Source organism: Rhodamnia argentea, chromosome 2 (genome assembly GCF_020921035.1).
Source record: "Rhodamnia argentea isolate NSW1041297 chromosome 2, ASM2092103v1, whole genome shotgun sequence".
Lineage (NCBI taxonomy): Eukaryota > Viridiplantae > Streptophyta > Magnoliopsida > Myrtales > Myrtaceae > Rhodamnia > Rhodamnia argentea.
Window position 1 is genome coordinate 2,021,624 of NC_063151.1, and position 22,165 is coordinate 2,043,788.

Here is a 22,165-nt window from a genome sequence, read left to right on the forward strand (position 1 = left end):
TCGGATTGTATCTCCAAAATCAAAACACTTTGAGGAAATTCCTAATCATGGCCAATGAAACTTTATGTCAAGCTTATAGTTAAAATCATCTACAGAACCATCCCTGCTTACAGACTAACGCATCTATACGACACCTAATACAATGCCTCATTAGTCGCCACAATTATGCACCATTCAGCTGTAAGACAATTAAATGGCGTATAAGATTCTCGTTTCCTAGTGTCAAATATTAACTACGCAGGAGAACTAACATTTCCTCTCCTTGGAGCTGAGACTAAGATGAAAAGTTGCAAGAAAGCCAGCACACATGCAGAAATTCCCGCTGTTTTGCATTCTTTACCTTGCCATTTAATGCTTCCCAGCACTTGTTTCCCCGAACGTGGAACAAATCTCTTTACACCTGTCTGAAGAGAAAGCATGCGGCGGTTCCAGTTTATATACATCTACTATACAATATGCACATGAAATGTCATGATAACCCAAATTGAAAAACAGGATTCTATCATCTCTTAACGCAGAAACACCTACTGTAAGGGAATCTCACTACCTTTCTTCCTGATTCTGAGGATCCCAGTAAGCCTCTAGGCTCCAACTGTCGATAACAACCATCGGTTATCTGTTTGAATGTTCTTATTCTGTCAGAGGAACTCAAAATGTTGATAACAACAGGCACCTGATCACAAGAGAGTTACACCTACATTAACTACATCCTCACAGTGATGTACATCCCACATCTTTCTCAAATACATGGGGCGGGATCCCTCATAAGCCATGGGAAATCATCAGAAATTCTAGCAGATCTGTACATTCCAATTGTCCATCCAAAAGGAAGTGATCGAATGCGGTATCATAGTACTCAACATGCTAAGCTTGATGAACAAGCACGAGAGGAGACATTCTCCAAGTTCCTCAGGAGGCATTGAGGGCATAAGAAATCAAATTTCAACCAGTTCCATGAACCTGGAATACTTTTAATCATCAACCATATCTAGGCATAAAAGACGAATATCTTTCACCCTGTCCAGAAATGAGCGACAATCAATGCGACTGAGTAAAGCAACATGACCAGCTGCCATCAGAAAACCGCAGGCAATTCTCCTATACCAATTCTCCAACTAAGTTGACATTAGATACATGTTCCAAGGAAGACAGAAATAAACAGAGGCAGAAAAATTCAATCACAAAAGCTAATGTCATTCACTACCCAACATAAACAAGAAGACGGGAAGTCATCTCACAGAACCTAAATGCTCGGCAAGTTTCAAGTAACAAAGCATTTAGCACATAACTTTCAATCTCCTTCAATCAAATCAACAGACCAATGTGTGTTCCTTGAGTCCATCATCGATCCAACATTGTCTCAGGTCCTGGTCATAACACAGTTCTTCCTCTTTTTTCTGTTCTCGGCTTATTAGTCGGCGCGTACTAGTGCACTTGCGATATCAACAGTGAAAAGGATAACAACAATCTAGTCCACTAACCTCATTTTCCTTTACAAGCCGAAACATGCAACCAAGCAAGTGAAATTACAATTGTTTTCCTCGACCTAAGGATTCCATACAATCTCCGTAATGTACACCAATTATCTCTGGCATACAGTTCCCGACATTTGAGAGGTGAGAAGGATGAACAGTCCATGAAAAGCACATCATCAGCAGCTGAGTCCCAAAACCATCTTCTATTGGTAACATTGTCACATTGGTCACTAAACTTGTCGAGTCCCAAATTCAATCATTGACAAAGTCTCCCTTTCAATACAGTACTCCTTATAGTCGACTCCTATGCAATTTCCATTAACTCCGTATGCCAGAGAGATTTAGTGCATCCCTTATTAACTAAGTTGGGCATTTCAACAGTTAAAACACACATGTTATGTACTGATTTTCCATTCATATGAATACATAAAATTGTAATTCTTATCAGGATTTTTATCAGGGTTGCTCCCGATGTAAAATGTAATTCACACATTCACCGTCATATGCTCAACACATGAAAGAATTCAGTTACAAAACTGTCTTTTGCACACGTGTCATTCATCCCATGGTAAAAGCATAAACAGATTCTTATATCAACAGTTAACCTCATAATAATCCTATTTATTAGCCTTCCTTCTCAAAACAAGAATGACTATCAACTTTCATCAACATCCATATTGACAAAGTGATTGGATACAAGAGGGACCAAATCTTTCCAAAAGATAACTCCAATAAACCACCGAACTAAACAAAAATTCAGCTCGAGAGGCGAATTAGGAATATGACGATTCGAAAGACGAAAATAATACTAATGACCTTTTTGAGAAAGTCATTCAAAGCCATTCAAAGATGGGTCCCCTTGGCTTCGCATACTTCAAGACATCATATTCACAGACAAGGGCTAACATTTCTTCATCTCAAATCTTTTCCACATTTATTAATGAGGTGGTAAGAAAATGAGTAAAAAAAAAAAATCAAAAAAGTCTCTCGCTTGCACGGTTAAAACCCTTTCTTTCGATCCCTCCTTTGACTGATTATTTATGTATGATCCTGTCCTCTTATGATTCTATCAATTGAGCAAATCACAACAAATGATTCCAAAATAAAGAATCTCAACGACCACTATCCGGATCCGCGAATCTCCCGAATTGCAGAAAGTAGCACGTCATCACCAGTTATGGATCGGAACTGTTTCACAAAACTATCTTTGACCAACTTTCCTGCCTGTAATAACATAATTAAAAGGAAAATCACTAAATAAGCTAATAGGGGACAAAGCCGCTTTTTATTGGCCAGCTAAATGCATATAAAAGGTCCAGAATTCTTGTATGTGAAGCTTAAGTTACTTACCCTAAAAATACTATACAATTTCTCCACTTCCTGAAGTTTGGCAGGAGGGAGAGCAGTCTTCATCTTCGAAATCAATTCGCAAATGGAATTCTTCACGCCTGAAATTCCCCTCATCCGGCATGTTAGAACACTATATTCATCTCAGCAACAAACAGAGTTTATCATAAAAGTCAGACTGAAAAAGGAAAACTATACTTACCCTTAACATTGTTAGAGGCTTTGAAGCTGACAATGCACTCCGGAAGAACATGAGTGTTCACATTGCCGAACCACACCACGTAGTGTTTAGGATTGTCAGGATCATCCGCACCAGAGTCAAAATCAACATTAGAAGGATGAGACTGATTAGAACCAAGATCCACTTTCTCAACACTGCCCAATATAACTCGGCACAACACTACATGTTTTTCGCCATTATCATCTGCCTCCGAATGCATAGCACTTTGGACAAATCAACAAGAAAGCTATTATCAGCAAAGACCAAGCAACCATTACTGCATAAATTCAAACGTACGCCAAAAAACAAATAAGGAATCATTACCACACTTGGGGCAACCCCACAGGAGAGAAATGCACACCAACTCCATAACTCTCAGGCTCAGGAACCTCAATAGGAACTCCAAATCCATGCGCCAATATGATTGACAGACCCTTCGCAGACGTCCCATGCCAGGCATATACAGTATTAGACACACCTCTCGCAGCTCTTGTGATATCGACCTGCTTCATAAAAACTTCGTATCTTGCACGCTCAAAAGGTGTCGTCCTCGTGCACTGGTGAATCGCAGTTATAGTAGCACTGGGATCCACATTCTTCAAGCCGGACAAGAAGAAATTTTTTATCTGAGAGTAAGCCTTATCTCCCTCGCCCAACAACCTCGCATTCGGCCACCTAGAACTTGGTTTCCCTACATCAGCTAGACACGGTCTCTTCAACACGTCTTCTCTCTTGTCCGATGAACTCACCTCTTGCTCCTCCTCCTTCCCTCCATCCACTCCAATCTTCTCTCTCTTTCTTTTCAGGGAATTTTCGCCTAACCCGTCACCAGCGGTGACGTCATCTTCGAATTGCTCGCCGACAAAATTTTGCGGGAAAAAGCACTTCCCGTTCTCATCAATCCACGCAATCGACCTACTGTTTCCAGTCTCAAAATCAATCTGCAACATTCTCAAGAAATCAAACAGGTACCTCGCCCCGTCGACGGTCGAATCCACCACCGGGATGCGCCCCTCGAAGCTCGGCTTGAGCGACTCCACCACTCGGCTCGGGAAGTCCAGCCACGACCCGCCACGGTAGTACATGAGCCGCGCCGGCGAAGAACTCCGCGCGAAGTTGTGGCGGTTGTCGACCAACAGCCGCGCCACCGACCCGGAGTGGTCCCCGCGAACCTCGGGGGTCCTGCACGGGGCCGACCCCCGCGCGACACCAGCCCGGGAAGATCCTACCAGACCGCGGCTCGAGCCGCTCCGAATCTTGATAGCGTTGGAGGCCATCGGAAATCCGCCCGGTAAAGCTCGCGAAGATCTCCTGAATTGACACGATCGAAAAGCGAAAGGGACACGAACTCTCACTCCTGGCAGAACGGGAAGAAACGAGGAACTCGTGGGGGGGAGGTCGGCTTATAAGGGGGCTCAACAAAGGGGATCCGAATTTACGTAACTGGCCCTCGGAAGGCAGGGCGGATGGCGGTCCCCTTTGGCGGCAGAGGGAGGGCGTTTTCGGTATTGCGGCAATAGGATATTTTCTGTCGGCTTGTAGGTGAAACGGGCACTCTCTAGCGGGGTCAATTTGCATGAGTTATCTTTGTCTTATCTGATGACGTCGGAGCTAATCTAACGCTAATCCTGTCCGGCCAGCCGCTTTTAATATTTCCTTAGGGCCAAAGCAAATAGTGAAAAGACAGAGAAAAGTGGGGCAGCCAAAAAAAAATGTCAACCTTTTGACTTTTTCTAGGGCAAAGGCCAAAGTGGCGGTGGGGATGGCATTAGATTCATTCCTTAACGCCATCCCTTCCTTAAAGAAAAGACTAATTAGGTGAAGGAAGAGCTCGAGTTAAACCGACATGGGGAGGATCGGATTCAGACGTTTGCGTGCGGAGAATCCGGTTCCCAGATGTGTCTTCTTTTTTTTTTTTTTTTTTTTGGCCTTGTCCCACCCACCCAACTTGAGGTTTTTTTGAGTTGGGAAAATACGGGGGCATTACAATGATCGGTAACCCGTAATTTATCGGAAGGACATCGTCGTGCATGGCGGATTGGTAGCATATGGAAATCTGTTAACAAAGACTGTGGCTATAAACACATAATGAGTCTCGTGCCCCTTTTTCAATACTATTGCGATGCGCAATCGACCATATCGTAATTTATATGTGCTTGGCAATAAATGTCAATAAAATCGTGGGTGAAAAAGAAGGCGTATGAATGGTGACAAGAGGCGGGGTAATAGGTATGCTAAAAATGCTCCTAGGATTAGAGATATATCAAGGCCCTATCCTGAAAAACGTCTGAGCAATAAAACTATCTTTAAAATGATGAAAAATAACGACTTTTACGGTAAATCCCTGTAAAATATTATCATAGATATGTTGTTATTACCTTGTAGGATAGCTATGAGTATGGTGAATAGTTACTTAACACCGAAGATAACAAAGTAATTACATCAGGGTGGTCTTAACTTTTTCTTTTTCCCATATGAAGTGCATGATTATCGTTTTTTTCCTTGTGCTATAATGATTGGACGGTGCCAAAGAGAGCTCAGCCCAAAACGTCCCTTTTGCGAGTCCAGACCGCTCTCCCAATTTCTTGCACCTTGACTTTCCTCCATGTGTTTTGGCTTTCCATGTTAGGGCATTCACGAGATGACGTAATTGTGAGGTTAGTGATGACGTATGTGCTCGTGGGCTGAACCTTCTTTGAAGCCGAAGGCCCTTAAATTAGGTGAGCCATCTTACTTAACCCCATTTGTTTAGTACGGAGCAACTTCCAGAAAAAATACTCTTCGAATTTTTCGGCGTCCGATTCACGAAAAATAAAAGAAGCAATGGAAACATTTTCCTCTTGCGAAAAAAAAATACATTCAAAGTGGAGAAAATGATTTCCTCATTTTTTTTCTTTCTCCACTCTTTCACATTCATTTTCCTTTTAATTATTTTTTTATTAAAATTTTGATTTTTGATTTTTTCCCTTTTCTTTTATTTTTCTTTTTGAAAATTTTTCTTTTCTTTCCTTTTCCCTTCTTCCTCGACCGGTCGCCGACCACGGTCAGCAATTGATCGCGAGTGAGCAAGGCTAGGCCGGGCCGGGCGTCGCCGATCTTGAGCAAGGTGAGGTGAGGTGAGCCCTCGCTTGAGGCCAATGAGCTTGGCTCGAGCTTGTCAGCATTAGGTAGAAGAGGGGAAAAGAGGAACAAAAAAAGAAAAAGGGAAAGAATTAGAGAAAAAGAAAGAGAAAGAATAAAAACAAGAATTACAATTTTTAAAAAAATATGAAATAACAAAAGTAAAATTAAAAATTATTTAAAGGAGTACATGGAGGAAAATCAATACCAAACGATGGAAAATATTTTTTTAGGTTATTTTTAGATTTGAGCCAAATATCAGAAAGTATTGTTATTTTCTTGAAAAATGATTTTCTGGAAAACATTTTCCAAAAACGCATCTTTTTTGGCGAAACAAATAGAGTCTTATTTGCAATTGTAGGTCTGACACAACTTATTATCTTTTTGGCTCATCGTTGTTGTGCTCAATAGTAATAGTGGTTCTACGTTACGAGTGAAACGAAATTACAATGTAATACGCTTTTTATGATAGAATTTGACAATGATGTTGAATTTGATAATTGACCCAAAAAAAAGAAAAGAATTTTGCACACTTTTTATGCCCTTTTCAAATCGAGTCACTACACTTTTAATTTTTTTATTCAAACCTTTTTTACATTTGCAGAATTATAATAAAGTCATTTCGGGGTGAATACAAAGCTTGAGGGGTGGAAAGAAAAGCTGATGACTAAAGCAGGCGAAGAGATTTTAACCAAGACATTCACGCAAGCGTTGTCACAACATGCAATGTCTATATTCAAGATTCCTATATCGATTTGCAAATCAATTGAACAAAAAGTTCCTTTTTTGTTCGTGTGTGGAAATAAAGCACCACCAACGTGGGAATCAATCGGAATAAATGGGAGGTGCTGAAGACGAGGAAAGATCGTGGGGGATTAGGCTTTAGCCTCTAAAGACATTGTTGCCTTCAACAAAGCTATGTCGGGGAAGCAGGCAGAGAGAATTATACGAGCCCCGCCAGCCTTGTGGAGTCAATCGATAAGAGGAATTTGCTTTCCCACAAGCTATTCTTCGAATGCAAACAAAGGACTGCGCCCGTCATGGGGATGGCAAAGCTTGCTTGTGGACAGAGAGGCAATTAATCAAGGAGTCAGGTGATCGGAGGGAGATGGAAGAGACGACACCTAGCTACCCCGAGGGTGTGTCCGCGGACCGACGAATCAAGGGGAACTTCAATTCGTGGCCGAGTGAATTACTCAAAGAGTCTAAGCAATGGGATGAACAGAAGTTATCAGTGATCTCTGAAGAGATTTTAGCGCAGGAAATTCTATCGATACCACTCGGCACTAATGCGGCGACAGACAAGCAGATGTATGGGGAGTAATGATGTCCGCTTGGTACAACAGAGCTCATCTGGCAAATATCAATCATCATATCAGACAAGTCACCGTGGAACACGATGTGACGACTACGAACCTGCCCAAAAATACGATATTGTGTGCGGAGTTTGTGCAATAACGCTTTACCTGCAAAGGAAAATTTTTGCCCCGTGCGACTTTAGAACACCTCTTCATCCCCGTGTGAATGGACGGAAGAGCTCTGATCAGGCCCTGGACTGAAAATCGGCTCATCCCTCTTGAACATGACCATAATTGATAAATGAGTGTTTGACTCTAACTTAGAAGTGCCGATATAGGTTATCGACTCATTTTTTAACTCACTTTTATATATTTGGATCATATATAGATTCACTAAATTTAAAATATAGATCAAAACTTATAAAGCCTATTTAAATATGAATTTTAATGGGTTTTAGCTTAACCTATTTTCGATCTATTTTTCACTCGTGGGTTGTAGCTTTTCAAGTCCTTGCCGCCACCGCCCGACCACCGCCACCATTCATGGGCATTGAGGATGTCGAGGAAGCCGTGTTCACCGGCATTGAGGATGTTGTGCCTTTCGTCAAATGGCTCGACGATGAGCTCTCTTAATGTTTTTTTTTTTTTGTATGCTAGATGCTGCCCGTTCGACGATGTGCTTGAGTGAGCAAAAAAAAAAAAAAAAGAACTCCAGCCGGATCCTCGTGCTTTGAGCGTGTTTCTCCTGCGGTTTGCACTTTGTTTGCCTGTAGAGCAGTTCCCGCAAGTCTGCTTGTCCATTTTATGCCTCGGTTTGAGCCGCAGTTGTCCGGCCGTATCTCGCTCAGAATCTCGTCGAGTTGGACGTTCTTTTTTTTTTTTTTGTGGTTGTCGGTGGCTGTCCGGCGGTAGCTTCGATGGCCGGCGCCGGTGGTGTTGGTGACGGTTGGTGATAAAAAAAAAATGTCGAAGTTTTCCCCCCTTTTGGTAGTCCTAGATGAGCTCCTGCGGAAGACGTCATGAAGAAGACGACTCCAAGGGGCTTCTGTGGGTCGTGGATTAGAAGACCAGAAGTAAAAAGAGAAAGAAATAAAAAGGAAAGTGTGAGCATAATTGAATGAATATGTGAAATCGTGTCATGAGGGCTGAGGCTTTAACATCGGCATACGACTTTTTGATTTTGGTGATATCTTCAGATTGAAGTTATATGCCACTGGCTCGTTGAATTTCGAAACTTCACAGTTGAGTCCTTTTGATACCAAAGATAAGTACAGAGAAAAATTACAGTAGTCACACACTCGTGTGTTCTCAAGTGGTTGAAATTAATAGAACCATTTGCTCGAGAATGACTTCTCTATTTGCATAAGATGTTTTGAGTATTTGTGTGGATAGAAAAATCTTTGCTTGAGGCACTTCCGTTGGAATCGGGCAATGGGCCGTGGTGGTGGCAATGGCCGGCGGGCGAAGTTGGCAGGGGAGGGTGGAGGTGAGAGGCGGTAGGGGCGGGCATATAGGTTTTATATTAGTGTGTTTCGGTAATATGGGTCAAAATAGATCGAGTCGGGTATATATTAGTTATGAATTGAGTCGGGTATGTGTCATTAAATATGAATCAAAACGGATTAGAGAAGTCAATATAGGTCGAACCATATTCGATCCCGACCCATCCATTTGACACCTCTAGTAACCTCGACACCGATTTACCCTCAAGAGAGCTGTTTGCCGAGGGGCCTTTGGTTATTTTGGAAGGCCAGAAGCGCCCCGTCTTTCATGGCTGGTCGCCTAAATCGTGCTCAATTGTAGAGGAAGCTATTGCGGCGAATAATCTATTCATCAAACGGTACACAGGAGCAAAAAAACCCGAGCAAAAGAGAAGGCTTGTTACCGGGCCAGTGGGCTCCTTATCAGATCAAGCCCAAAGCCCTCGGATAGTTCGGCCCATCATAGAAGGCCGCAAGAGTTATCTGGCCCAACTTAATAGGAGTTTCTGTCACTTTTGTTCCCCGTGCAACCAAACCAAAAAGGCCACCGACCGGACAGGCCTCCTCCCTCCATTCCCCATGGATTTTACTTTGCTCGGATTATTGATCTTTATGGAGCCTAATTCCTTAAAAAAACAAAAAAAGACAACCTCAGATTTTAGGTGTGATCTCAATTTTTCCTCGAACTTTTTTTATCTAATAGAAAATGTCAAACTTTCACTCTAGCCCCAAATCTGTCCACACATAAAAAAATTGCCACTAACTTGCTCAAATTATCAATATCAGAATCAATTAAAAGTTTATTATCCAAAATTGCATTTTATAAACACCATCACCTTGTAAGAAACAATATCGACCTTCGGGTATTGATAATATTGAAAAAAATCAGCATATTGTGTAAGCGGCCAACAGCCCGATAATATACTATAAATGAGATAAGAGGATGCACAGGCAGATTTGTGCGGAAAAACTCACAAATGTAGACAATGATGGAGTATGATGCGGATAATATTTAAGCTAACGTGGGCGGTGGACGTCAACTTGGAAATTCTTTATTGAGAGAACCAAATTTTTGATTTGGAAAAAGAATGCGAAACATATCCTTAAAAAATGATAGCCTTCTTCTAAATATTGGACCTACAAGAAGATTTTACACAGTGGTCGTGATGTCAATCATCCTGTTGATGATATCCTCTAAACTTTCGGCTAGATCTATGAAACTCCGACTAAGGGGGTGAATGATAACCATTCTGTTTCAGAAATAGATTTCTGACTAGAAATAGTTTTTTCTATTTTTGTTTTTTGATGAGTTTCTGAGCAAAAAAAAGTGTTTGATAACGATATAAAATTTCTACTTCTAAAAAATGTGTCGGTCGGCCAACGGTGGGGGGCGGCTGTGGTGGCCGGCCGGCCCGGCGCGGGGGGCAGGTGGTGGTTGGCGGCGGCAAGTGGTTGAGAAAAAGTGAAATTTCTATTTCTGTTTTTCGGAAAAGTAGAAAATTATTATTTCTCATTTCTTCTTCAAATCTATTTCTGAAATAACTTGTTGTTTCGGAAATAGAAAAATAGAATTGCGTTACCAAACGAATTTCTGTTCCGGAAATAGGTTTGGAATAGAAATTTTGTTTCTGGATGGTTTTCATGCACCCCTAAATCTCTGCAATTTTAGTTCGGAGCAAATCTAACCTCGTCGTCCTCATCCATTGTCCATTAGTAATTTTTTAGGGAATTGACCCGACTTTTATGGGCTCCTACTATTGATTAGTAGTTATTGTTGGTAAAATAGGGTCAAATAGGATGAACAAAGGAATCATACTCTGAGGCGCGACAGCACTTTCTTTAAGGAATTATTTGCCCTACAACGTTGCTAATGGTTTTTCCGACAAAAATCCTCCATAATACAATAGAGTTTCAAGCGAGAATATTAGATAGCAATTCTAATATTTCTCCAAGAACTCTTCAGGAAACAATTGGAAACGAATACTGTATTTCTCTTGTTTGGAAAGTACGAAAATTGAAATTAGAAATCGTGAGCAATGAGCATACTAGTTGAATATATAATGAGAAAAGAACACACCTTTTCGCGTTTGAAAAGATGTTAATTCTCACATACATTTTCATTGTTCGAAAACAGTTTTTTGTTTTTGAAAAATTGCAACTCTTCATGTCTAATAACCGATAGTTCAAACATATCTCTTCATATTCGAAACTATACATTCAATCACATTTTTTCATGTTTGAATCGGTAGTTATTTTCGAACGTACACAAACATTCCAAAGATTGTAAAAGTGTTTTAGAAAATAACCACCAATTGAATAGATACAACCTTTCAAAGGCATCAATTGAATAGACACAACATTTCAAAGGTTGTAAGAGTATTTTAGAAAATAACCGCCAATTGAATAAATACGACCTTTATGTCCTTTTATCAATTGAACAAATAAAATAACTGTTAAATGAGACAAGACACCTCTTCATTTGTTTTATAAGCAAACCACCAACAAAGTTATAACTATTTTCTTCTACCAGTAAATAAAGTCTCACTGAAAACGCTAAATCGAACTTGGATTTTTGTTTCTCAGAGTAAGAAAAATTTAATTGGAAAAATGCAAAACATATCCTAAAAATTACAGCCTTCTTCTAAATATTGAGTCTATAAAAAGATTTTACACAATGATCATGATGTCAATCGTCCAGCTGATGATATGCTCTAAAGTTTCGGCTAAATCTATGAAGCTCCGACTAAATCTCCGCAATTTCAGTTCAAATCTTATCTCGTCGTCCTCACTCCTCATCCACAATCCTATACTGTCCCATGATTCGTATATATATTTATATGCGCTGGGTGTCTTCATGTTTCATTCGGAGCTCGAAACGATCGCCAGTCCCGAGTCCGAGCAAGAGAAACAACCCCACCCCTCCCCCCGCGCGTCCTTCTCTCTCTCTGTAGCAGAAGAAGTTCAACCGTCTGTTTATACTGCTTGTCTTCGCAATGGAGGACTATGATCTCCCTTCCGACGCTCTCTTCCTGGGGTTCGATAGTTCTACTCAGTAAGTCCCTGTTCTTTGTGTCTTTTCATTGTCCCTTCGGTGTTGATCAGCGAAAGCAAGCGTTTTTCTCTTGTTTCCCCGGTGCGATTGCAATGCTGCGATGTGGGTTCGCTGAATTAGGCGATTTAGCAGCTAATTCGGGTGAATTGTGATGAATTCGCTTGGTCCGAAGGCCTGTCTTTCAAATGAGCGTGTGAATTGTGACTCGGTGCTAAAAAAGTTTGTAACTTTTTACCTAGGTCCTTGAAGGCGACTGTGCTGAATTCTCATCTGAACATTGTTGCTACTGAGCTTTTTCACTTTGACTCTGACTTGCCCCACTACAATACCAAAGATGGGGTCTTCAGAGATCCCTCGGATAACGGAAGGATCGTTTCGCCCACCATTATGTGGGTGGAAGCTCTTGATCTCATGCTTCAGAAGCTCGCAAAATCTGGTCTTGATTTCGGTAAAATCGCTGCCGTCTCTGGTAGTGGCCAGCAACACGGGAGTGTGTATTGGAAGAGTGGAAGTTCCGCGGTTCTTTCGTCATTGGATCCAACCAAGCCATTAGTGGATCAATTTGGGGATGCCTTTTCGGTCAAGGAATCACCGATTTGGATGGATAGTAGCACGACTGCACAATGTAGAGAGATAGAGAAAGCTGTTGGAGGGGCTTTGGAGTTGGCTCGAATGACTGGATCACGTGCACATGAGAGATACACCGGGCCTCAGATAAAGAAGATTTTCCAGACACAGCCCCAAGTTTATCAGGATACAGAGAGAATATCTCTTGTGAGCTCCTTCATGGCATGTCTTCTTATTGGGGCGTATGCTAGTATAGATGAGACAGATGGTGCTGGGATGAACTTGATGGATATTAAGCAAAGGATCTGGTCCACAGTGGCCTTGGAGGTAGACTATTTTTTTTTTTTTAAAACTGAGCTTTTTGCTTGTATCTCAAGAAAAGGGGTAAAAATATCCCACTCGCTGGATTCTTTTATAAAAATGCCTCAATACTTGATTTAGGCCACAGCGCCTGATTTGGAGGATAAACTGGGAAAGCTAGCACCTGCTTATGCTGTTGCGGGTCATATTGCTCCTTACTTTGTGCAGAGGTTTGTATAAGTTTCACTTTTGTGGACACTGCAAACTTCTCCCACTGAATCCAAAGAGAAACCTACACTATAGCTGAAACAAAAAATTAATTATGAAGTCAGGAACGTTGTTAAGGTCATCCTTCTACTAGTCGCAAGTAAATGATACCAGATTACTGAAATCGTGTGTTTTTTCTACTTGTGAGTTATTGAACCTGATGTCAAGCTGCTCTGTTCCCAGGTTCAACTTCCACAAAAATTGCTTGGTAATTCAGTGGTCAGGAGACAATCCCAACAGCTTAGCAGGTAAAAATGTCGGCTGCATCTTGCACTGTCGTTTCACTTGACTCTCTACATATGCCGCATTAGTAGCTTCTACTAAACTAAGATGGCTTGCCAATGGGAATTCGAGTCAATGAAATATGTTAATTCGATATTGGAGTTATTACTTTGGAAAATATCCTGTGGTATTACACGGTAACAATCATTTGCCGCAAAAGTCTATAAGTCCTGAATTACTTTTGGGATGTCAACTGTTATAGATAAATCTATAAAAGGTGAATGTTGCACAAATGGTTTTGAAAGGTAATTGAAGATAGATGAGGTTGTATTAGGCCCTAAGTTTGGACATGAAGGGACATAGAATTCAAAGCATGATTTGTTTTTTTTTTTTTTTTGGTTAAGATCAAAGCATGATTTGTTTCTTTCTGTTTATGACTAGAATAAGCAGAGGTTAGCTCTCCTGTAGATGGCAAGTTCTACTGGAAATAACGCGTAATCCTAAAGGTTTTTCCTATGTGTACTGTGCTCCCTGCTTAGTGCAATATGCTCGATGCAGGTTTGACTCTCAACAAGCCAGGGGATTTGGCAATTAGTCTCGGCACCAGTGACACTGTGAGTTGGAACTAAAAGTCTGCTATATTTTTGTGTTTTTTCACACTTTTACTTGAACCAACATAGTTAGATACATGTGCTAGGAAAAGAAAGACACTAATACTTTTGCTAAATATGAAATGTGGCAATTGATCAAACTGCTTCCTCCGCTGGTTTAGGCAATTGTCTGTACTTTCATTGATTGATCTGTCTGTAGTGAACCCAAGGTCCACCATCCCGTCATTTACTTAGAACTAGCATTGAAGAGAGAGAGAGGGAGAGGGAGAGGGAGAGAGAGATTTTAATTGCTTTGCATAAGAACATTGTGTAACCTACTATTTGCACCCTCCGTATCATGGATCGTTTGGAAGAAGAGAGAGAGAGAGAGAGATTTTAGTTGCTTTGCATAGGAACATTGTGTAACCTACTATTTGCACCCTCCATATCATGGATCGTTTGGTAGAAAACTCTAGTGGGTATTTCTGGAGGATTATGTAATACTTCGGATTTGAGTCTCATTTTTGAGTGACAGTTAGATACTTGAAGCGGTTGACTGGAAATTGTTCGCAGAGGGGGAGGGGGAGAGAGGGAGAGAGGGCTTTTAGTTTGCTTTGCATTAGAATATTGTATGAACTACTCTTTGCACCCTCAATATCATGGATCGTTTGAAAGAAAACTCTAGAGGTAGTCCCGGAGGATTATACAATATTTCAGATTTGAGTCTCATTTTAGAGTGACAGTTACATACTTAAAGCGGTTGACTGGAAATTGTTAGCAGTTTGGCAGTAGATGACATGACATAGCTGTTAAGCTGTGGCTTAAGTCTGAAGGTTTTTCCCCTTCCGCTTGTCAGAGAGGTTGTTTACTTGCCTAATTGCCTTTTCATGTTTAATGATTTGAAAGTAACTTTTAAATGGTTAACACAAGCTGGCTTGATTTAAAGTTTACATTTAAGACCCCAAATCGGGTAATTCTGTTGTTTAATCAGAACGGTCTGCTTCACAACGCTGTAAATCTCTACCTAACTACCCTCAATGCTTGTCTGATCAACCAAGGCATATGAGTAGATGTTTTGGTTTAGGAGTCATCCTGGATCGGATTTGATAGTGATCTTGTTCCTGCGGAATACTCATTGGGATATCAGTGCGCATATGGGGATCAGATCGATAGTGAACATGTTACTGCAGAGTTCTATTTAGGATGAAGTTGATGGCTGACAGATGCTCTTTCCAAACAGTGTCTTAACCGAAGTCTTTAATTCTCTATCCTGTACTTCACATCTGTCTTGTTTCCCTCAACTCTTCATTTTATTAAACTCAGTCCTTGCCACTACTCTGTTGAACATTCTTGTGCACATTCAGGTTTTCGGGATCAGTTCTGATCCTCAACCAAGGCTTGAAGGGCACGTCTTCCCCAATCCCGTGGACAAAGAAAGTTACATGGTAATGCTAGTCTACAAGAATGGCTCTCTAACTCGTGAAGGTTATACTCTTCTCCAACAATGATCTTTTGCTTGTGCTAGCATGGTGTATGGATTTCTGCAACGTGAAAGTGATCTTTAATTTTCACTTGTAGATATCAGGAACAGATATGCTGAGAAGTCTTGGGATGCTTTCAATAAATCTCTGGAGCAAATGCCACCTCTAAATGGTTTGTAGATGTTGAGCAACTTTGAAACTAAATTGGGTTATTGTGAATTAGGCTTCATCTTTATCTTTGATAGGTGGAAAAATCGGTTTCTACTACAAGGATCATGAAATTCTTCCTCCTCTCCCTGGTGAGTTTTCTGGTGACTGTCCAATCTCTTGCAAGAGGATCTAAGAGTTTCTTTTGCTGCATTAGCATGATGCCACCAATGGGTAGTTTTTTCATGTGAACTGATCTCCCTAAAATGTTTTGCCGGATTACTTTGATAATTTTGCTTCAAGTTTCTGTACGATGTTGGCAAGAACTTACTCAAGTGAATTTGTTAGAAGTACTTTGTCGTTTGACAGTTCTGCTTCCTACCCAAGATTTTATTTTAGATTGTCTTGGCCTGAGGAGGTCTTGCGCCTAATCTTTTGACCAGACATCAGATCCTTATTCGTAATGAAGATGACCCGAATCATGATACTTGACTGTTCACTCTGTTATTTCGTACATGTATTTGTAAAAGGCATATAAGCTTAAGTAACCTTTTTCTGTACATGCAGTTGGTTTCCATCGGTATATTCTTGACAACTTCACTGGTGACACTTTGGAAGGCCTGACAGAACGTGAAGTGCAGGAGTTTGATTCTCCTGCTGAGGTCAGAACTCGCAATTTTTGAGATTTGTTTACATCTTGCATGCTCTTTAATCTTAAAAAGTTCACATTTATTTTCAGATCCGAGCATTAATTGAGGGTCAGTTTCTCTCAATGCGAGCTCATGCAGAAAGATTTGGGATGCCTGCTCCACCAAATCGCATAATAGCCACAGGTGGCGCATCAGCAAACCAAAGGATCCTTAGCTCTATAGCCTCCATCTTTGGCTGTGACGTCTATACTGTACAGAGACCTGGTAAGAGTCCTCCTGTCGCTTAAGCACTTTGTGTCATGCCCATCTCTACGGTTCTTGGGATCTGATTCCAAAGGAAATCAACGGTGTTTTTGTTTCAAGGAAAATGAGATTTGGAAAATATTTTCGTTATGGACAACAATTCGTGTCTAAACATTTTCATCGTTTGAAAATATTATTCATTTATTTATTCTTAAGCGATACAAGCGATCATCATTTATTTTTCGCGAAACAAACGGAGTCTAAAGTTGTGTTTGTCAAGGAGGAGGAGTCGCAATTCAAAGAATCCTTGAGAATGCTTTCTCTGTATTTCCACAGACCCTAGGATTTAATGACAAAGGCCTTACCCTGTTTTCATCTGGAATTAACAGATTCGGCTTCGCTGGGAGCTGCACTCCCGGCGGCGCACGGCTGGCTGTGTAACAAGAAGGGCAGTTTTGTGCCGATATCAGGCATGTATATGGACAAATTGGAGAAGACGTCCCTCAGCTGCAAGCTCGCCGTCTCTGCTGGCAATTCAGAACTAGTTGCTAAGTATACAATCTTGATGAAAAAGAGAATGGAAATCGAGAACAGTCTAGTTGAAAAGCTGGGACGACACTAGAATTATACCTTCCCAAATAAGAACATTTGAATAACAAAGTTATTTGTGGGCTTGATCCGATGTCACTGGAGATGAAGCTCCTAGTAAATATTGTTCGACGTTCTCTTTGAACGAATGAATTTTGGTTCCCATTGTTTTTTTAGCAACACTCCATTTGATTTATCGGCTTGGGTTTCTGGAATCAGTTTTAATAGGATAAAGACGAAACTGCTACATATGAAGCACGCAAGCCAGTGAATTCATAACCACATCAGTACTCGTCTCCTTCATCACCATCCTCGCCCTTACCAGACTCGGCACCAACTTCCTCGTAGTAGTCCTTCTCCAGGGCAGCAAGATCCTTGCGCGCCTCGAGAGAATTCGCCCCCTTCCATACCTTCACCGACATACCAATGCACAGAAGCACGGTTTTCTTGCATGAGATCAAATTTTGTGATTGGGTTTCTCTAGATTTGATTAAATATGAAAATGTTCTAGCAATACGGGTCGAATAAGATGTGTTGGCTGGGTATGAATCGCTAGTTTTATGTTACAAGTAAATTGATCAATTTGGGTTGGATTATTTTTTTGATCAAATTCACTCGTTTGATGGGTCTACTTGTTGAGATTTATATCATAGCAATGTCTTGAAGACGACGAAGAACGAGGGGAATCGATTTATTGTCTGCAGATTCTGGTACCAACTGATCTGTTAGGAAGCAGACGTCTTTGACCAAGCATCTCAGAAATCAGCATGGACCATCAATAATCATCTAGCATTTCTGATTATTGTTCTGCGAAAACTACTACCTTCATAGGACTTACAGAAATAATATATTGTACAGAAAGAAGAGGAAGAAGATCTCTCAGCCCGTGGACTTCCTTACTCAAAACCTACTTGCATTTGAACTCCAAGCTCTCTCTCATTGGGGAGAGACTTATTGGGAAGCTCTTGCTCTTGGAATTATGTTATGTTACAAGGGATCTCAGAACTTCAACTGCACCTTATGCTGAATCTGGGTTTAAAATTCCAAAGGTTTTTTCCAATTATGTTCCTATGAGATTTGACCCGAGGCTTTTCATGGCTCTGGTTTGATCTTCCTGCTGTCGGCGACCAGCGCCTTCCCGTTGCCGTCTTTCTCGACAACGACGCGGACCAACTTGCACGGCTCCGCATCCTCCAGCATCTGAACCACGCTCCTCATAGTGGGCCTCAGGTTCGGGAGGTTCGTTGTGCAGAGGATGCCGATCCTCAACACGTTGATGGCCTCTTCCTTGTAGGGCTCGGGGATTCTCGAGTCCACAATGCCCAACACGTCTTGTCTCGTCTTCAACTTGCTCGAGACCCAGTTCACGATGTCCTTGTTCTCTCCGTACTCTGGTTCTATTGGCCGTTTTCCTGTCACTAGCTCCATTAGCACCACCCCGAAGCTGTAGACGTCGCTCTTCTCATTCACCTTGTACGTGTAGCCATATTCTGCAACATTCAGAACAGGCGCAAAGATTAAAGTTGAAGTGGGAGCCATTGCTAGTTCTATCGAGTTAAAAGTAATTGACCATTCCTAGTTCGAATTTCTTATTTTTGCACATTCTTGATTTGATCACGATCAGCCTAAAAGATGAAAAAGAATGACATTTTCTTACCAGGAGCAATGTAACCATGTGTTCCGGCAATAACATGGGTTGAATCCTTGCTACTATTGGCCTGAACAATCTTGGCAAGCCCGAAATCAGCAATCCTAGGCTTCAAGAACTCATCCAGCAAAATGTTACTGGACTTCACATCCCTGTGAATCACCGGCCTCTCGCACCCATGATGCAGGTACTCCAATCCCCTGGCCGCTCCCACGGCTATCTCATACCTTGTCTCCCAGTTGAGCTCTGTCTTTCGGCACATGTGAAGCCGGTCCCACAAGCTCCCGTTCGGCATGTACTCATAGACCAGCAAGCTCGAGTCCTCGCTCGTGATACTACAGTACAGTTTCACCACATTCACGTGCCTGATGGAGCTCAAGGTCTCCACCTCGGCATCGAATTCCCGTGACTTCTCGCTCTGCTTCCTGAGCATTGGGCTCGTGGTCTGGCTCTTCCTCCGCCCTCCTCCGCTGCCGGAGTCTGTATTCCAAATGTGCTTGACAGCGAGTTCTCTGCCGTTGGTGAGCACGACTCTGTAGACATTCCCCGAAGCGCCTTTTCCAATGAGATTCTCTTCCTTGATGGCATCAAGAATCTCATCCTCAGTAAAAGTCAGAACTTGGAATGACTTCACATTCCAAGATTCTTCCTTTAGGGACCTTTCTTGATCCTTCTCCCTCCTGTATAACTGGACATAGCAAGCAAGGGACAGCAACAGGAGAACCACGACTACAACGAGGCAGATTATGAGCGTTCGGATATCCTTGGACATGCCAGTTTCCGGCGAGCACCTCTGGAAGGTGGTGATCGTGGAGCTGCAGAGGCCGGGGTTGCCGGAGAAGCTGCCGTTGTAAGCTTCGATTGACAGAGACTGCGGAATCTGACCGGTTAACCGGTTGTTCGACAGATCAAGAAGGCTCAATCTCAAGGAGGATAGACTCGAGGGAATTTGACCTGAGAGATGGTTTTCCGACAGATTGAGCGAGTTCAGCACTGGTAAAGACCCGAGAGATGGCGGGATTTTGCCAGAAAGTGAATTGTTAGCCATTTCAAGGTCGCTGAGCGAGTCACATGAGCCTAGCGAATCTGGTATGGAGCCAGAGAGCACATTGTTCTCCATGTGAAGGCTGCTCAGCTGTTTCAGGTCACCAATTTTCAACGGAATTCTCCCTGAGAAATGATTGTTGCTCAAATCGATTGCAACCAAAGATTCAGCCTTCGAGATTTCCTCCGGCAATTCTCCCGACAGGTGGTTTTTGGACAGGAACAACTGCCCGAGAGACTTTGCATTTTCGATGTCGGATGTGATAGGACCCTTGAGCTGATTCATGGCGACATCAATAATGTTCAAATTGGGCAAGCCCCAGATGCCATCAGGCACGGGACCGGAGAGCGAGTTGTTGCTGACACGGAACCGAGTCAGCGTCGAGCAATTGGCATAAGTTGCGGGAATTTCGCCACTCAGCCTGTTCTGGAGCATGAGGAGCTCCTTCATGGTCCCCCGCTTGCACATATCCGGCGGAATCGGCCCGGTCAAGAAATTTTCCGACACGTCGATGAAATCAAACTCTGCCCACGAGCCTAGTTTCTCAGGCAGGGGGCCACTCAATCTATTCGTGTAGAGCGACAAGTTCACAAGCCGCTCGAACTCGCCGAACTCGACTGGGACTTGGCCTGAAAAATCATTAAAGAACAGCTGCAGAGTCACCAAGTTCCTCAGGAACCTCAATTCGGACAAATCGCCTTCCAGATAATTCTGAGAAGCGTCGAACTTCTCGAGCTTCGTCAAGTTCCTCATCCCCACTGGAAACTTCCCGGTCAAGCGGTTCTTGTACAGCTCGAGCTGCCACAGGTCGGTCAAATTCCCAATCTCCGCAGGAATTTCGCCAATGATGTTGTTGCTCGAGAGCTCCAAATTGATGAGCTTGTTGAGCCTCCCAATGCCGGATGGGATTTCACCCTGGATGCTGCAATTCGCCATGTAGAGCCACTTCAACTCGTAAAGATCAAGAATTTCTCCTGGAAACGGAAAGCTGCCGAAAGGGTTGTCACCGACGCTCAAGTAGACCAAATTGGTCATGTTCTTGAGCGAGCTCCATGGGAAAGTCCCGTTGAGATTGCTTCCGTTCACGTAAAGATATCGCAGTTCAGCGAGGGCGGATATCTCCGGGAACTTGCCAGCGAAGAAGTTGTTGCCAAGGTCCAAGTACTGCAACTTCACGCAATTGTTCAGGCCCTTCGTGATCGGTCCATGTAGGGAATTCCGGCCAAACGCAAGTCTCTCCAGAGACGGCAACGTACAGATGGAATCCAGAGGGAGGACGCCGGTCAGCCGACGACCGGATAGGTCGATGGCAACGACGGAGCCGCCGCCATCACATGTGACGCCGGTGAAGTTGCAGAAGGGCGTGGTCGGCTTCCACGAAGAGAAGACGTCCGGGCTCGGGGATTGAAGCGCGCCGGATAGGTCAAGGAGTGTCTGGAGTTGGTCGGATCTGGCGAGAGCGAAGAGGGCGAGGAAGCAGAGAAGGAACAGAGGGGGGAGGTTCGCGACGGACATGGCGGCAGGCGGAGGGGCGGAGGGGCGGAGGAGAGAGGCACGTTCGTTCCGGCGGCGGAAGTGGCGGTGGAGTGATTCTCTATCGGAGGAAGTGTGAACGAAATCAAAGTCAAGAGGCCATTTTTAAGTGGCGAGTGTGGATGGGCAGTTCGCACAACGACATCGCACTTTGGACCTGCTCATGATTGATCTTATCATCGCCGGCTTGCCACCGTCACTCGCTCGTTCACCACAGTCAAACGGAGGTGAAAGGGCGCGGGATACTTTCACCGTCCCTTTGAAGCTATCAAAATGAGCCACAAGCACGTACATTAATCCATATTTATTTAGATAGGCCATCTGGGTCAACTTAAACTCAAAATACGGATCATAAATGAGTTTTGAAAAGTAAACCCACAAAAGATATGAATGACAAATTGGTCGGTTAATAATCTACTTTCAACCCAAATTGAAAGTGGAACCAATCCGTGGAGCCATCCATTCTTTTTCATTTTTCAGTCGAAAAGTCATCCATTATTCAAAAACGACAACTTGAAGGAAAAAAATTACTAAATGTAGATTCTGGATCAGATTGGGGTACAAGACGGGTTGGGCATGTGTCTCTGAATTCATATTGTACATAAATAGATTAAAACGGATTAAATGAGCCAATTTAAATCAGACAATTTTCGACCCCGACCCACCTATTGAATGGGCTTACGTCTTACTCGACGTTTTGCATCATAATATTGGAAGAATTGCTTTCCAGAGTCGACTAGGAAATTTTAAAATAAGGATCTCAAATAATAACATCTTTTTCAAATAAGAGCATGGAGTGTCTTCATTTTTTCAAAGAAGGACATAACCAAGGTATTTTTTTCATTTTTCATTTTTTTTAAATTTTTTCTTTTTTTTTTTTCTATTGAAGCT

General features: G+C 42.4%; 3 protein-coding genes across 3 annotated transcripts; 1 reads left to right on the forward strand and 2 right to left on the reverse strand.

Moving 5' to 3' along the window:
* Window positions 1-2,272: 2,272 nt before the first annotated feature.
* On the reverse strand, window positions 2,273-4,418 carry LOC115746334 (probable inactive poly [ADP-ribose] polymerase SRO3). Its single transcript, XM_030682056.2, has 4 exons — window positions 3,367-4,418; window positions 3,025-3,266; window positions 2,826-2,923; window positions 2,273-2,699 (listed from the first exon to the last, which is right to left on the reverse strand). The coding sequence occupies exons 1-4, from the start codon at window positions 4,317-4,319 to the stop codon at window positions 2,598-2,600; spliced, it is 1,395 nt and encodes a 464-aa protein (XP_030537916.1). The 5' UTR covers window positions 4,320-4,418; the 3' UTR covers window positions 2,273-2,597.
* Window positions 4,419-11,622: 7,204 nt separating this feature from the next.
* Window positions 11,623-17,266, forward strand: LOC115746333 (xylulose kinase 2). Its single transcript, XM_030682055.2, has 11 exons — window positions 11,623-11,993; window positions 12,233-12,887; window positions 13,002-13,090; window positions 13,311-13,375; window positions 13,908-13,963; window positions 15,304-15,424; window positions 15,518-15,592; window positions 15,666-15,719; window positions 16,135-16,229; window positions 16,307-16,481; window positions 16,850-17,266. Exons 1-11 carry the CDS (start codon window positions 11,935-11,937, stop codon window positions 17,080-17,082), a joined length of 1,677 nt encoding a protein of 558 aa, XP_030537915.2. The 5' UTR covers window positions 11,623-11,934; the 3' UTR covers window positions 17,083-17,266.
* A 564-nt stretch (window positions 17,267-17,830) lies between these two features.
* LOC115746286 (receptor-like protein kinase 7) lies at window positions 17,831-21,522 on the reverse strand. The gene is made up of 2 exons (XM_030681988.2): window positions 18,706-21,522; window positions 17,831-18,538 (listed from the first exon to the last, which is right to left on the reverse strand). Exons 1-2 carry the CDS (start codon window positions 21,254-21,256, stop codon window positions 18,141-18,143), a joined length of 2,949 nt encoding a protein of 982 aa, XP_030537848.2. The 5' UTR covers window positions 21,257-21,522; the 3' UTR covers window positions 17,831-18,140.
* Window positions 21,523-22,165: the final 643 nt, after the last annotated feature.